The sequence below is a fragment of the Corvus hawaiiensis genome, chromosome 7 (assembly GCF_020740725.1).
Source record: "Corvus hawaiiensis isolate bCorHaw1 chromosome 7, bCorHaw1.pri.cur, whole genome shotgun sequence".
In the NCBI taxonomy this organism is placed as follows: Eukaryota; Metazoa; Chordata; class Aves; order Passeriformes; family Corvidae; genus Corvus; species Corvus hawaiiensis.
In genome coordinates, this window is record NC_063219.1 from 37000011 (window position 1) to 37017510 (window position 17500).

General features: G+C 40.8%; 1 protein-coding gene across 18 annotated transcripts in view; it reads right to left on the reverse strand.

Annotated features, from left to right (window-relative positions):
- The window catches only part of GTDC1 (glycosyltransferase like domain containing 1), a 200639-nt gene that overhangs the window by 43292 nt on the left and 139847 nt on the right, over positions 1 to 17500 (reverse strand). For all 18 annotated transcript variants that reach the window (XR_007204642.1, XR_007204641.1, XR_007204643.1 and 15 more), the window contains one exon: positions 2572 to 2681. Coding sequence is in view for 15 of the 18 variants with exons in the window: in XM_048308682.1 (XP_048164639.1) it covers positions 2572 to 2681 (110 nt within the window). In the remaining 3 variants the exon portion in view is untranslated. The remainder of the gene's footprint in view (positions 1 to 2571; positions 2682 to 17500) is intronic.

Below are 17500 nucleotides of genomic sequence, written 5' to 3' on the forward strand. Positions count from 1 at the left end.
CTCCCGGGCAGTGGAGGCTGTCAGTCTCCTGCTGATCACTTAATTCTCGTTAGATTGTTAAGCCTTAAATGAAGTGGTGCTCAGAGCAGCTGTGTCACTTCTCCACGCCTGGGATGGGAGCTGCCCCCTTGTCCTTAATCACACCTTTTGCTGCAGAGCCCTGTGGAGCAAACCCAGCGGTTTGCATGCGGGTGCTTTCAGGATGTCTGGAAGAAGGGAGGAGAGAACTGGGCTGGGAAAGGAAGAAGCAACACGGAAAGGAACCAGATGGAGAGTACAGGAAAGACCGAAGATGTGCTGGCAGGCAGGGTGGAAACAAGCAGACTGGATGGAGGAGTGGTGAAAAAACTGGAGGGAGTACAGTCAAGGTTCTGTGGAAAGTCTGAGTGTTCCAGAGCTCAGAGGTGGAGGTGGAAGGGAGATGAGGATGGTTGGGATGACCAGAGGAAGCAGGCTGCTTGGGGCAGCATTAGGGTAAGGATGGAGATGCTGGTTTTTGCTACTGGGCTCAGACGTGTGTGACAGCCTCTCCAACACGCTCCCTGCTATCATTATCTAGACAAAATGTGATGGACCATAAAACCACATGGAAAGTGCAGCTCATACCCCAGGACAGAGCAGCACCAACAAAAGGAAACGGCCTGAAATCTCCAACTGAAATGATGCTTGTACGATGCATATGACAATCAAAGATGAGACAGACACAAAAACTCCACTCATAAGGAGAAACTTCTGGTTATCATTGGGACACAGCCTTCCCTCCTCACCACTGACAAATCCCAAACAAGAGCCAGTCACAGAGTTATCTGCTCTCTTTCCTTGGGGAGGATCTGCCCCTCCAGAGCACATTTTTCTAAACCCTGAAGTTGTAACTTCATTCCTTTACAGTTTAAAGCCAAGCTTTAGCAGCACTGAAAAGTACAGATTTCCTAACTTCCTACTGGATATTTGCTGCGTGCTTCAAACCAGCAAGCTACTGAGAAATGGGTGTCTCAACTAAATGAATGGTTGCCGAATTATGAAACATGTTATCCACTTTTTCTGTCACCAATGACTGTAAACGTGGCATTTATAATAATTGGAGGGAGCGGAAACGCAGTGCCAACAATTTATTAAAAAAAAAAAAAAAACCCAAACCTGCAAAACCCCTCCCACCTAGGTTTTCAATAAAGTGTGTGCAACAGGTTTTATTGGTGCTTGTTAGCAATGACCTGCATATGTCATTTGTATGAGCATGGCCCTATCAGATCCATGGTGATGAGACACATTTCACCACGTTGCCCCTTCTATAGACTCTATTTATACACGAGGATGAATGAATTGACAAGACAAGAGGTGCGGCATATAGATTTGATATACTGGCATAAATTTAGGATGATCTACATTATTCATAAGTACTGAAGCCACAAATGAGATATGTAACAACATCCAAAATGAGTGTCAATAGAATCTGTTCCTGCAGCGCACCATCGTATATTCCTATCTGTCACATATTCCTTAGAAATTTCTCCTTCTAAGAAATCTGGTGTGCTCAGTCTGGAAAGCAACGTTGCCTTGGGATCTGTGATAAGGCTTGCCTGGAAGAACAGGCTTTCAGAAAACTGTCTAAAAAGGAAGTGGACAGAAAACACGAAGAGTTTCCTGCTACTGAATTATTACCACTTTTTCCAACCCAGCTGTGTCTCAGTTGGGGACCCAAAAGTTATTTGGATCAGATCAACTTCTTGGTGTCTTAAAAATGGCAAAATCAAAACTAAACCAACTGATGTATCACCAGTCCAGCAGGCAACAGATATGACAGAACTGACAAATAAACTAATCCCCAGTCCATTTTTACAGACTGATGAGGCCAAGGGATAAAAGTCTACACTTTGGAAAACACACAAGAGCTGAAACATCGGATATTTTGACACTCACTTGTCATTAATGTACATTTTCAAAAGGTTTAATTTATTACAAGTGCACCCAGTACAGGATTTGATTATTCTCTTTATTGCCATAATATCTCAGGCACAAAGCTCTGTGCCTGAATAAAATCTATTTATTTTCCAGACAGGTGAAACTGTTCACTGAGCTGTGGTTCTGCAGAAGCCAAGAAATGGAAGGACCGTCCAAAAGAGTGGTATAAAAATATTAAAGATTAATGACCACTTTCATGCCAGATACAAACCAGAAGCTCTCCACAGCAGTCCTTAACCTCACGTTTGAGAGGGAACTAAGTGTTTTCACCTGCTAAAATCTCAGTCTGGATTTCAGATGAGTGACCTTGACCTGAAAGATTTTGTTTTCTATCCGAACCATCCAATCACTCACACCTATCTATTTAAATAAATACAGAAGTATTACTGAACCTCAAGTCATAAATAAGGTCTTGCTCTGCCAAGCAAAATAAAAAATGCTTACTATCTTTAATAACTTTAATTTCACAATGTATCAATATTATTTAGTTTCACAACTAGGAAGATTTTAAGCACATTCTTGCCACTAAGATAAAAAAATACATAAATGAAAACTACTTCTGTAAGTATCTACTTTATGGTATCTTTTTGTAAAGAAAAAAAGGAAAGGTACCTGGAATTTCACTGAAAGTCTCTCCAAGGACGGACACATAGAAAGGCAGGTCTTGCTCTTTCAGCTTCATCAGGACTTTAAAGAAAGTTTCAGGATCTTTGTCATGTTCCCTTAAAACAAACAGAACTTATCTCAGCATCATTTACATTTACTTGTGAAATTGTGGGAGTTTTTTTATTTATCAGAATGGTATGGCTCTTAAATTGTGCTTCTGGGGACTAAATGTATTCAAATAATTTCTCTCTTTGCTTATGGCTAAACATTTTCCTCGACACAGCACTGGGATCAAAACTCAGTTTCATCAGATTCTTCTCTCTTTCTTCCCTGTCTTCAAACAATGTGTTTACTCTTCAAATTATCAACTCTGAAAGTGAGAAGGACTGAGCACCCACCTGAAGGCAAAATCCTGTTAAAAAATGGGTAGGAAATAAAGATTTTGGGGTGTTTTTTTTCCCTGTCCAAAAAATATGTATATGACTTCCATTACAGTTAATCTTTTTTTTTTTTTTTTTTTAGGAGAAACAGGTTAATAAAAAACTTATCCTAAACCTACAGAATTTCTCAAACTGGAATTTTACGAATCCATGCTATACTCACGAAAAGCTTCCAAACCATTCAGTGCTTCAGGTAAAGAAAAGAACAAACTCCCACAAGGCATTTTGTACCTTTAGAGTTTTAAGGAGTTAACTGAAAATTAAGACAGAATATAAGAAACTTGTACTTATTTATCATTTCAGGTGAAGATAGCACTGAAGGTTTGTATGGGTATGAGGTATGACACTCACTGACATGAAATGCAAGTTAGGCTATCTAAAAATAAACTAAACCCCCAATTTTGAAAAGGTATCACAAATGATCTAAAAGTCCCAAATTCCTTAAGTTTTATTAAAAATTGAATAATTTCCCCACTCTAAGGTGAATATTGTATCTTGCATTTAATTACTCTGCTTTAAATTATTGTATTCTAACAGATGTGCACCATATGCCTTTAAAATATTTTGGTTTTATTTATTATTTAGAAAATTCCACCGTTTTCCTTCCTGTATTAAGGGAAAAATCTATATCTCAGCTGTCCTGGTGTCTTTCTTCACAGAGTAATTTTGTAGAATGAAATCTGTACGTCTCTCACACAACTATATGAAAGATTAATAATTATATCATTCAGGAAATCTGAAGCCAAATGACATCTGCCGCTCTACATGTGTTAATTTCTCATTCGGTCAATATTTTTGGTTTAGGGAATTAAAATAAATTAATCTTATAATTAATGTGACTTCCCTAGGCTAAGAAACCTCCAAGAATGAGTCTTCAGAATTCGTTGCATTTTCTTAAAATAAAGCCAGACAAGAATCACTTTAAGAAGTCCTCCTTCCATCCTCCCAATTTGTTTTGTTCCCAATAATAAGGAGGAATGCAACTGCATAAGCCTCGTAACTTGTTTCACATCTGTGAACCAGGAGTTTCCACGGCGATTCCAGTAACCGAAGTGGATGCGAGCACTGGTTTGCAGAGTGGATCCCAGATCCCAGATCTTTGCCTATTAGTTTGCTGCATCCTCACACTTAAAAGAGCCACCTGTTTCTGGTAGGTAACTTCTGTGCAGAAACTTTTGCCAGTATTTAGTTCCCTCCAAATGCCCAGCTCAAAGAGCCAACATGGGATTGCACGGATTCGGATTTGGCTGGAAGAGAACATCCCCATTATGAATGCTCGCAAGGAAAACTGCTACAATGCTGGGAGTTGGTGTAATTCATGACAGAATTTCCCCTGAGCCTCAGTTTCCCCTGGACAGGCTTTTGTGGGTGCTTTGTAAGTGATGCCACGAGCCCACCCTGGCTCAGCTCATCCCGACGGACCGGCGCATCCCCGCGCGCGGAGCCGGCAGACTCGACAGCCACGACGCTGACAGGGATCTTTCCAAGCTCTTCACAGCCCCGCTATCAGCTTCACAGTCACAAAAAGTCCTTCCAGCAAAGGATATGCTTTCCCTCTCGCTTTCCAGAAGAGACCAGGGGTCCCAGAGGCAGCCAAAAGTGGAGGATGCTGTTGGAGCCACATTGTCAAGGAGCTGGCAGGAGAACACGGAGCCTTACAGCTCGGCGAAGCCACATAAGCTGCACATATTTAGGAAAACTGATAGGAATTGGAAGTTGCAGCTTTGTTTAATAGGTGGGGAAGAACAGAAGGAAAATTTGGCACCCAGAAGGAATGCTGAAAGGGGAAACGTTTCCTCTGCACTGGAGCCTCTCTTGCGGGTTTTCTGCTGTAGGTGAACCTCCTTCCATCCTCCCGTATAAAATGTTTCCCTTTTAGGTGATACTCCCAGATTTTAATGACATGTTTTGTGAACCTTGTAGCTTTTCTATTTGGGAGCTCATCTTAATTGATTTTTTCAGTTCCTGTGACTTCTCCACACCACAGCTATTTTATTTTCGGTTAAGACCTCCAGAAACCTTCTGGCCCATGCACCTAGAGAGTGCAGTGTATTATTATTCTTGCAGGATACTAAAGGTATTAGCTGCTCCTGGTAGAAAGAAATAAATAGTAAAAGACCACCCCTTTGCTGCACCAAAAAGGAGAGAGCTCTGTTTCTTGGCTGACATGGAGAAAATCATATACAATCCAGTCTGCCTTACTCAGCAACAACTGCTAAACACACCAGATTGCCATAGCAGTGATCGTGGAAAAAGATGAACACAATATGGAATGTCTGTTCTGTAAAGATCTGCTCAAAATGATGTGCACTTTTGGCTGCATCTGTTGCATTTTTGAGCTTTATTAAACAGTATTAATTATATATACTCCATTTCCTGAAGAAGAACTGCAAAACAGTATAAAAGCCTGATATTAAAATGCAAACTTTTCTTTTAAGATATTATGTTTGGGGAAAAATCAAGCTAATGTGACTCCAGGGTCTGGCTTTGTTGTTTAGTTGAGATATTTGAACTGCTTTTGTATTTTCACTTGATTTGATATGCATCTGGTAAAGGAAAAGTAAGAACTGGGCATGATATGAAGATGCTCTCAATTTCATCCTAAGAACATGAAAACATCAGAATGACCAAACTCCAGCTGTAATGCCACAAAACAGGCACAGACACCACACCTACACTCAGATTCGAGAGCTCTGCCTTGGAGACATTCAATCTCCATATTCAAATATTACACAGCTACATTTTTTTACCAAGGATTTTTTATTATTGAGTCTAACCCACATTTTTAGACAGACATCTGAAGTCTCTCTTAAGAATTGGCTGAGGTTTAGTGACCTAGGTAGGGGGATGCGGCCCAGGGTACATCCTGATTTAGCGACTTCCCTTTGTAACCTGATATAAAACCTTGAGGAATGTCCCTGACTGGGAAATGGGAGCGTGGTGGGAGCAGCAGCACCACTGCTGAACCTCCATTATCTCTGCCTTAGATTTCCTGCTCATAAAATGGGTGTGACGATATTATTTTTTCACCACAGAAGGATGCTGTCAGGATTAACTGATGGCTTGACATCCCACTTTCAGCCTAAATGATTTCAAAAAGCAACTTCATAGGACTACGATGATGCTCCTCCACACAATCAATGGCAACATTCTCCAAAACACCCTCCTGCTCTTCAGGGGTTTTGGGAATTCAGCCTGAGCCCTCAAGCCTTACCCATTCCTGGGACTGGAGGCAGAGGATTTGGAGACCACCTAAACAGGAGTTATTCTCACTCACATCCCTGACGAGTGATGTGAAACACATTATTAAAAAAAAAAAAAAATAGCAGAATTTGGCCCTTACATTATTCAATGAATATTCATCTCTTGAATTTGGGTGAAATTCAGTAGGAGACCCATATGGTCTTCTCTGACTTTAGTTTAATTTTTTAAGTATATGTAAACTTATCCTACATGGTGATAATGGCAGTTATTTAGGATTTGGAGGAAGGTACATCTAGCAATGCAATTAGAAAGTGGAAGAGTTGTGGAAAAGCAGCAGGACTTGCTCAAAGGGGGAAAATAAATGCAATCTATTAAAAAATATATTTAAAAATATATTAAAACCTGGGGTTAATGCATTTATCAGTTACAAAAAAGTGCAAAAGCAGGGGAGAAAGTCTTAATATTTGAGAAAATATTGGATAAAGGCCATGTAATGCTTGTGAAAGCCACAGCCCTGTGGTGGCATCTCTGTGAATGACAGACTCATTTAGGCTGGAAAGGACTTTGAAGACCATCAAGTCGCACCATTAAGGTGCTACACATTCTGAAAGGGTTACAAATAAGCCGACCTAAAAGCAATATTAAAAGGGTTGACCTTAATCTTCTTAGGACACTTAGCATGGGAGATTTCCAGTGGGAGAGAATCCCAAATTGTGAGGGCATGCAGTAATATTTCACTTTGTACAGAGCCTTAAATCCAATCACACTGGCTGCATCCCCTTCTGCCTCCCCATTCCCCAAAATCACCTGCACGTCAGATGGGCAAAGGTGGGAAATGGCACAAAATCCTCAGAAGTTGAAGCAGCACTTTATTTTATATTTTTAAAAATTTGTTAGGACACATAGCAAGAGGTAAAAGATGGATTTCTGCCTGTCTACAATGATTGCTAGAAAATAGCTGTTAAAATAGGCCACTGAAGAATCACTCTATTGATGAAGCTGGGCAGCAATCCGGGAGATCAAGGACTGGTGAGCCAAGAGACATCCTGGGAGAAAAGAAGGGGACAGGGAAAAGGCATGGAAAAGGCATGGCTGGAGCAGAGCATGGAGAACGTGTGAGGGGCTGGGCAAGTCCACGCGCAAACAATCAGTAATTAAAAATAAAGGAAATGATGTTTCCAAGACACAGACCTTGATGTGGGTGACTGAGTTTTGGGAAAGTGAAAAAATGAGTGAGTTTGGCAGCAAACAGGACAGACACAACAGGCAAAGCAATTCAAAGGGGAGAAGAGCTACAAGAAGAGAAAAAAATATAAAAAATATAAATATTTCTGGTGAAAACTAAAAAAAGTATGGCATATCCAAACCCAGGGAGGAAAAGATAAATACAGGGTAAATAGAAGACCTACACACACCCTACAGAACTAAAACCAAGGCTCCACTTCATCCAAACCTAATCTAAGGAATAATATCAGGGATTTTTTTCACTCCATTATACTATGCACTGTATTACACTTTGATATTTCACATTAAATTTTGAGATCAGAAAAATTTGAATACAGGTTTATTATAATCAAATAATGTAAGATTATTGTTTTGTGGCTACACTTCTACTTTATTTAATGTTAAATAAAGTAGAAGAGTAGCCACAAAAGATAAACCTGGACTTCAAAACAGAGAAGTGCAGAATTCTGGTCTTTTCCTGACACTGATTTCCCACAAGACAGCTCTGCCCAGGTTTCCCCATCTGCAAGATATGGTCTTAGAGGAGTTTTCATTTACAGAAATATGGTGAGAATCACAGTCAGTAAATACTTGAGGAGAATAATATTCTTCTTAAAGTAAGAGGACTCATGTTACAAGCCTATTCAATATATCAAATGAAATACATTCTAGTAATTATTTTCACAGAGGACAGAAGACTTTCCTAAATCAAATACATTTTCTATGTTCAGATTAGGAGGGGAAAAAAAAGGAGGACAAAAAAAAATTAAAATTCTAATATCAAATTCTGGTAACAATGTTCATGATAACTGCAAAAGAGGAAATATTACTGCCAGGAAAGTGCAATTAGAAAAGAAACAGGGAAAAAAGAAGTAACTATGAAAATGCAAACATGAAGCAAAAGTTAATTGCTTTCCATTTATTAAATTTATCACAGTATTTTTCCATCTTTTTATATTTCCAGGATGAGGTTGAGGTAGACTGTAAATATGTAGTTAAATCCAGTGAGTTTTCTTTTTCAGCTGATCTGCTCTACAAAGTATCTTTGCTGTAATTGTGCCGCTAAACATTGTCTGGCATCATCAGCATCAAAAGTTACCACAATATCTAATACCCCCTCAGTTCACAGAAAATGGAGTCAAGTAGAAGAAAATGTTTCTGCGTGAAGAAGGACCCTACAGAATAAATTTTAACTGGAAATTTGTAGGTCCTATAAGCAAAAAAGGGTCCTGATCCTGTGCTTTCGGAACACCTCTGCAAGCCAAGGAATTAAAAAATGGCACTGGAGAGGCAAAAAGCAGCCAAATAGTACTGGCAAATACAGTGTTTTATTTTCTATTAGAGCCCATGACGTATTTACTGTGAGGAGTGTGTATTTTACCCTCTGATTTGTTCAAATTGCTGGCCTGAGAAAAATGGGTGGCATTTTGCTTTCGCTGGAAAAGCATTTTCTCCTATCTCCTGTTATCTACAAGAGATTCATAAAAAAGAAACAAGAAAGAACCTTGGGAGTTTATTGTTTAGATTCTTCTTCTCCCCTCACAACTTGTGAAGAAAAAACTCAAAATAAATTATTGCACGTCCCCTAACCAAAGAAACCTCAGGATCAGCATCAGTCATGGAGCCTCCTGCTTATTTCCTAAAGGGAGATTAAGCTCTGAAGACAAAGACCAGCATTTGGTCTCAGTTACCTTGGTGTAAAAATCAATGCACTTTCATTCCAGTGCCTTTCATTTCTTTTACTCCAGCTTGGCCAGCCTGGCTGTTCCCAAGTAGAGGATTCAGACAGAAAACAAAAACCATTTTATTTCAATTTGCAACAAAACCCTGTAACTGCTATCCCAAAGAGTTTATTTAAAAAAAAAAACAAAAAAAACTTCCTTTAGTGTTCCAAAGGTAACATAAGAAAAGGTCTTTCTGTTGTTGGGATGACATAAAATATCTGAGTGACACTGACAGCCCTGCTAACCATACACAACATATCCTACTGCAATTCAACTATAAAATACTGTAAAAAAGTCATGTATAGCAAACATAAGATGGTTATGAATACAGTAATAAGTGGATAACAGTCTACTCAAGTGGTTCCTTGAAAGAACAGAAAAGGTATATAAATTTATATATAAATTACTACACAAAAACTGTTTTACTACAGATTTTCCTGGGAATGGTGACCCCACCATACAAGACCCTGTGGCCCCTCTCTGATTTCCATGATGGATCCATTGCAACTACTTAAAACTCCACCAGATGCCCTGCTTGGGTCAAAAAGTGCATCCTGGTCTTTACTGAGTAATACCCCAAGAGGAATTAGCTCAGGTACCCGAGATAACTCATCCTTTTGGGATCTCCAAGGAAGAAGCTTCCAATCAGGAACTTTCTTGGCACCAAGGCTTGAAACTCATTATTCAACAAGATTAAAGTAACTCCAAATCTCACTGCTTTCAGAATGAGGAATCCACTCATTGCATTGAATCAGGTTTTGCACAGACAAAGCTGAGAAAAAGCAGAGATTAGAGGACACAGGGAGGGGGGGAAGAAAAGCATGAAAATATGGAAAAAAGGAGAGCAGGGAGGAGAACAAGGGAAAGAGAAGAGAGTTGAACAGTTGCAGGGCAGTAAGAAGAGGAAACTAATTAAAAAGAGCTTTGAAGAAAGAAACATAACCCTCCTATTACTGGTGAAAAAAAGGAGGAATATTAGATCACTTGCTTATGAAATACTTGATTTTTGTCTCTTGAAGGTTATTCCCATACTTTGGTCCAGGGTGCTGTGACTTACAAAGGGGGCTGGTGGCACCATCTGCTAAGTTTGCCCAGGACTTTGTATTACAAAACCTCTTCTGTCCTTGCCTATGATGTTTCCCCAAACTGAGGCTTATCTTGGACTATAATCTTCTAGAAGAATCCTGTCCAAAGTTTTCCAGAACATATGAAGAACAAGATGAAAAAAAAAAAAGCACAAACACAAAACTACCTACTAAAACCGCAAACTGTATCTTGGATATGTTGCAGAAGGTTCCTTGCAGAGACAGCGAGTGAAGTGATGGAGACAAGGAACTAGAGAAGAGTGAGATGAAAATTTGCTGCACAAGACTTTGTGTGAGGAGATGCCCAGGGAACTGAGCCTGGCTAAGAGAGAAGGATGAGGTTTGAAAGGCCAAAACCGAATTAGGTGAATGGAGTAGAAAAGGGTTGCTTTGAGAGCCATAGGTGGAAAAGCCTTGAGAGCACTCCTCAACCCCATTGTTCACATGTGCTTCTGCTCAAAGACTTGGGTTTCACAACCATACAGGAGAAAAAAAAAAAAAAAAAACAACAGAAAATGAATTTCCTGTCCTGAGAAAAGGGAGAACCAAGCTTACTGGAGCTGTTAGGGCAAACTGTGATGCATCTGTTCCAAACTTAAATATTCTTCAGCTGTCCAGGTGATGCACTTGTAGCCTTACATTAACTCAAAATCAGTTTTTCAACCACGGCGAAAGCATTTATTGTAACAGGCTCCAGAGGGTGGCACTAAAGTGGCCAAAGCATCTGGATAGCACAGAGGGAATCACAGCACCACAGAATCATGGAATGGTTTGGGTGGGAAGGGACTTTAGAATTCATCTTGTCCCTGCCATGGGCAGGGACACCTCCCACAAGACCACGTTGCTTCAAGCCCTGTCCAACTGGGCTTTGAAGGAAAGTTTCTGTGTGCAGGATTTCAGGCTGAGTATCATTTAAAATTTTAATTATATTTAAGCAAACAGGTGCATCAGAGTGTAAAACTGTCCCATGCAGCTGAAAACCACTTGTGGGGCTTGTATTTTGCTTTTGTTTCAGTGAACAGTGCTCCTACAATGGATCACTACATGCAGCCCAGGTAAGTTGCTGCTTCAACCTTGACTTCACAGGAATGGAGAAAGGCTTTACACCAAACTGGCCTAAATGCAATAAGAAGCAGAATTGGGCCACAGAGCTTAAATACAGAAAAGAAAGTAGAGTGCTTAGTAGAAGTGAAAGAACCAAGTGTATTTGGAGAAGCAGTGAGTAAAAAAATAAGTATCATTTTAATACAATTTTTTTTTCAGCCTATTAAGTTCTCCAGTATCAGAATGAAGCCTGCTAAAAGTTAGTAAATAAAAGCTTTCAGGAGAGCTTTATTAAATCACTTATGACTTATCAAGTTAAAACTCCCACTCAGATATCTTAATAAAACTTTCAGAGAATATATTTAATTTTCCTGGAAATCAGAAGCCAATTACTAACTACAGGAGTTACTGTTGGCTATGCCACTGATCAGCTTCCTGTAAATAGAATATTTGCCAACAACTTGAATTAGTTCTCTAAAGTTTCGGTTTCTGAAGGTCAAATAACTATGTAACTGCTTAATAAAGAAGCAAAGAAGTACCTCTAAATATCTCCAAGCTCTGATGGGCTTATATTCTGCTCCTTAGGTGAGGTATTAGCAAAGCTTATTTATTTTCATTTCCAAGGCTTTTATTTGCTCATTCCCTTGTGGTAAAGCTGATTTCCATGATGATTCCCTTCTTAATTTTAATACCCTTTTTACTCATCATATAGACATAAGAATTTTCCATAAAATAATGAAACCCTTCCAAAGGAAATGAAGACAACTAGAAGAGGAAAGTAAACTACAGCTTACTTCTTTTTTTTTTCCTTTCCCAATTAATTGATCCACTGTCATATGCATATATGAAAGATTTTTTTTTTAATGAAAGGAAAATAAGGTTAATTAACATAAAACCCCTCACTCCTTGAGATGTTGAATTTTGTATTTTATCCATGCTGCCTTAAGTGCCTTGATTTCCCAGTAATGACCTAGTTCTCCTAATGAGTAACATTAACCCCTGGCTGTAGCTGTCCAGGACTTAATTGTCAACTGGAGCTGAAATAGGAGAGTTTGCCGATCAGCAGGTATGTGGTATTTTAACTCATGTCATTTCAGACCCTAATAAATAAATCTGTTGCTACGGCAACAGGAACATCAGCTGTATCACTTTTTTCTTCCCCCCCTCCCTTTTTAAAGGAAACTGCCTTTCACACTGAGCTTTTAAAAAAAGGAAATTAACTACATGTAACCATAATTAGAAGAAACATCATTTCTCATCGCAGAAACATATCTACATTAATGAAAAAAGGCATTCAAAAAGAGGGCTGCTTTCTGCTGTGACCAGGGTAACTGAAATTATTTCCCTCGACTGAGGGAATGCGATTTGAAGGATATGTTTGAGTGGGAAGAGATCACAAAATATCTCAGCTTTGTATTTCTGAGATAGTTCCCCTCTCCTTTCGTACACTGCTGATGCCAACGGAGCAAACATTGCTTCGACGATCATCAGGAGCCCAGGCAATTGAAACCAGGGGAGAAAAAACACCACTCAAACCCAAACACCTTCACTGCCCTCTGTGGATCTTTCTGTAAGATTGGCAAACATGCGATTTTCTGGAAAGCTAAAAGATCAGAGAATCACAGAATCCTTTAGGCCAGAAAAGCCCCCAAAAGCCATTGAGCCCAACCGTTCCCCCAGCACTGTCAAAGCCACCACTAACCCCTGTCCCCAAGGGCCACACCCACACAGCTTTTAAATCCCTCCAGGGATGGGGACTCCACCACTGCCCTGGGCAGCTGTGCCAGAGCTTGACAGCCCTTTGGGTGAGGATTTTTTTCCTAATATCCAACCTAAACCTCCCTGGCACAACTTGGGGCCGTTTCCTCTTGCGGTGTCTCAGTGCCTCACAGGTGAATATCACAGCCCCCACTTAGTTCCTGCCATTCTATCTCACATGAAGTGTTTGTCTTAAAATTTTCAAACCTGGAGCTTTTTGTTTAGTTTGTAAGTACAAGATGGTATTTCTGAGTCTCCAGTTACCCACATCTCAACCAGAGAGCAGGTAGGAAGGAAACTAAGATGCTCAGAAGCCCAGTTATCACTCTTGAAACACTTGAGGCTCTGCCTTTACTATAAACACAACAAACTACTCAAAATTCTATCTGGCTTCTCAGCTGAAGAATGCAAAGGATCTTTTTTTGCCGTTATCAAAATTAGAGATGTTTTCTCCTCTGGACTATAAGCTGCCTATAGCCCTTTGAGAAAACATATTGTAAGAATGAGGAAAAAATTGATGCTGAGATTTCCACTATAGCAGAACTTTCACACCTTCAGCACATGCTGGACTTTTTTACAAGCTCTTAAAAACAGTGATCAAGGAATAACACATCTTCCACTGGAAGGGCTCAGTGCCCCAAACTCCCCTGCTGCAGGAAGACATTTCAAGATTAGACATCACTGCATGAACAGCCAGAGAATGGGCACTTCCAAACTGCCTTTCCATTTAAGGCTGAACTTCTGAGATTATTTCATTAACTTTTTCATTTATTTGTTTGAGTCCCCATCCCTGGAGGGATTTAAAAGCCATGTGGATCTGGCACTTGGGGACATGGCTTAGTGGTGGGCTTGGCAGTGCTGGGGGAATGGTTGGACTTGATGATCCTCATGAGGTCTTTTCCAACCTAAATCACTCAGTGACTCTAAAGAAGCAGTATCTGCTCCCAAACTTAACTCCAGCTTGCATGAATGTGAAGTTAGACTGTTTTCAAGAATGGAAAAAGGAAGGGTGCCAGCCTCTACATGAATGTGTCCACATGTTCAGGGCAGAGATTCATCCACCACATGCCATCAGCATCACTGCTCCGGTGACCGTCGTTTTCTTAGGCACTACTCAAAAGTTCCCATTTTGAACTCATTATTTTACATTCTATGGGCTTTTTATCCCACCTGGTACCTTCTAGTTAGCACTGTACAAACACTTGTATTTTAAGCCTTTGTCTTCGGTCTGCCTTATTTATTCACTGCATCTACTTGTTCTCTGCAGGCTGTTCACAACATTGAGGATGCCTGTTGAGCCTAATGGCATTTCTGGGTACTCAAAGGTGATTTCTAGATGGATTTCTGTCCTGTTTTGCTGTCTTGCCACACCTGCATCTTGATGGGATAAGCTTTGGTCCAAAATATTCAACACTGTGAGGAAAATACGAGTCACTGTATTCTCAAGTGTCTCCATAGGAAATAGTTTTCAATCATGAGTTCAAACAGTGACTACAGATCTTGTATTGTGCTGCCAAGAGGAACAAGTTACAATTCAATACTTGTTTTTAATGTATATACAAAAAATATGCTATATATTAATTATCTACTATAATTGTTCCGGTTTGGCCAAATTTAGAAATACATCCTCTGAGAGATGGCAGGCTACAACCACCCCTCCCCCACCAGGTTCGGGAAAAATGAATTTTCCTTGGAGGAAAGTGAAAGAGATAAAAAACTATTTATTTAACAAACACACAGGAAAAGGATAATAATGCTAAATGATAAAACCTCCCGCTCTGCTGAGAGAAACCTGGGGGAAAATTCAGAGTCCTTCCGTAGATCTCTCTCCCCCTCCTTGGAGCTGGGATGGGGTGGTGGGCCCACCTCCAGAGCCAAGGCCTCAGTGGAAAGTCCTCCCAATGTATTCTGATGTTGAAACCATCCAGCAAAGAGAAAAGGAAAAAAACAAAGTCCCAGGAAAACAAAAGTTCAACTCTCCGGAGGAAAAGGAGCTGAGGAAAAAAACTGCCGAAAGCTGGCTGGAAAGAAAAGCAAGCAGGGTGCTTCCCTTCCCTCTCGCTCTCCTGCCGCAGCTGAAAAAGAGTCCCTATCTCTGTGTGACCTTGAACAAGCTGCAAACTGCTTTGAAAAAGTTTTGCTCAGTTTTGTCCTCCCCCCTCTCAGGCTCAGTTTAGAGGCATAGAAAGGCACAAAGTTAATTTCTGGGCATAGGGCAGCGATATGGGATACACATCATAAAGTAACCCCAAGACAATAATATATATTATATATTTATAAAATAAATACAAAATACTTTTAAAAATCCCTTTCCAGGCTTCTCTCTCTTGCAGCTTGCAGAGGACTTGTGCTCAGCTCACTGGTGAAGAGCTGCCCCATCACAGAAGGCACAACACTTCCTGTCCCCATCTGGGACAAGCCCTTTCCAGGCACTTCCTGCTAGTGAAGTGGACCAGAGCCTCATGTTGGGCAGCCACAAGTTGGTACAGCACAACCTGTCCTCCATGCACTCATTTCTTCATGATACTCTACATTAAAACCAGATAACTGGGCACAGGACTATCTCTGAACACACCGGTTTCCCTTAGACCAGAAATCTTTAGATAATTTTTACAATCTAGATATGGGTTTTTTTTTCTTCCTTCTGAATTTACTCATCATGACTTCCACCACTGTTCCTCCTGTTCCCATATCTCCTGCCCCATATCCTTCCCCACGCTCTTGTCACACACTGGTAGGTTTGTTATAAGATAATGGCCTTATCCGATCTTCCATGTGAATTGACAGCAGCTATTTGTTTGCATGTGTGTGTAAATTCTTGCAGATTCCCCATGTGATCTTTTATCACACCCATGCAATTAGGGCAAGAAGAATTGATTTCTGTCAACTTTCTCTTACCAAATCTTTAACTGCTTAGATGATACAGAACACACAGGGAAAAAGAAAAAGCATAAGGTTTGGGTGAATGAGAGGGAAGAATGGATGTATAAATGCTGGTGGGTGGGTTTTGGGGGAGAGACAAGGATCTTGCCACACTGGTCACCGTCATCTTCCTAATAACACTCATCCTTCACCAAATATCACAGAATCAGGGAATGGTTTGCATTGGAAGGGACCTTAAAAACCATCTAGTTCCAAGACCCTCCTGCCATGGGCAGGGACACCTTCCATCATCCCAGGTTACTCCAAGCCCCATCCAACCTGGCCTTGCACAATTCCCGGGATGGGGCAGCCACAACTTCTCTGGGCACCCTGTGCCAGGGCCTCAGCACCCTCACAGGGAACAATTTATCCCCAACATCCCATCTATCCCTGACCTCTGACGGTGGGAAGCCATTCCCCTCCGTCCTGCCACTCCATCCCCTAGCCCAAAGTCCCTCTCCAGCTCTCTTGGAGCCCTGCTGGGTACTGGAAGGGCTCTAAGGTCTCCCTGAAGCCTTCTCTTCCTCAGGTAGAACAATCCCAATTCTCTCAGCCCTTCCTCATAGGAGACATGCTCAATCCCCCTAAGCATCCTCATGGTCTCCTCTGGACTTGCTCCAACAGGTCCAGTATAGCTGGACATGATGATTCATGGTGGGAATCAGGGATCTTAGAAATATCTTCCAACCTAAAGTATTCTATGATTCTAAATAGACATTTTATCACACTGCAAGGGAAACCTGTGGGATCACATTTGGGAAGCTTGTCCATCGTTCACCAGAATTCTGCCCTCTGTTTCCATCAAAGCCCATTTACACAAAGGGAAGGCTAATTCCTTGGCATAGCCCTTGCAGCTCGGAAACCATCCTTGCCTTTTATCCACGCCCTTGGCCATAACTCATTCCTGTTAGCAGGGCCTTGCTATAGATACTTAGAAGAAAACATTAAAGGCCTGGTGAAGAAGGAGAAAACAAATTACTCTGTGGAGAACCTTGTGACTCTGCTAAAATACGATCAGTTATTTATCTGCTGTGGGTAGATAAGATTGCTGCGCAATCCTTGTCAGGCTCAGGCTCAAGTGGGACGGAGAGAAGAAGCAGGGGTGCATCAGAGCACCTCTCCTTATGAAGAGACATTTTAACACCACTTCAAAGTGAGAACATGTCTGCTGAAGAATGGCACCTTGGATTTGGACATGGTTCCAAGCAGGCAGTGGAAGAAGTGTCGGGGCTAACACTGTATTCCAGGGTGCTGGCAGTCCCTGGGACTCACCAGCACAATGAGGTCACCATGACTTCGTTTAGAGAGGCTTTCTCTAACAGCAGCATGGCTTCACAAAGGTTATTTTTTATCGTTTAGCCAAAGGGTTTTTGTGTTAGGTGAAGGGGGAACACAGGAACATTAAAAAAAAAAGTCTTCCTTTCCTACTATTTTTTTTTCTCCCCAGAATGAAAACCACATGTAAATCATCACAGTAGACAATGGTCATTAAGTGTTATTGTATAGGACAATATCTGCGAGCGCTTCGTGCTGG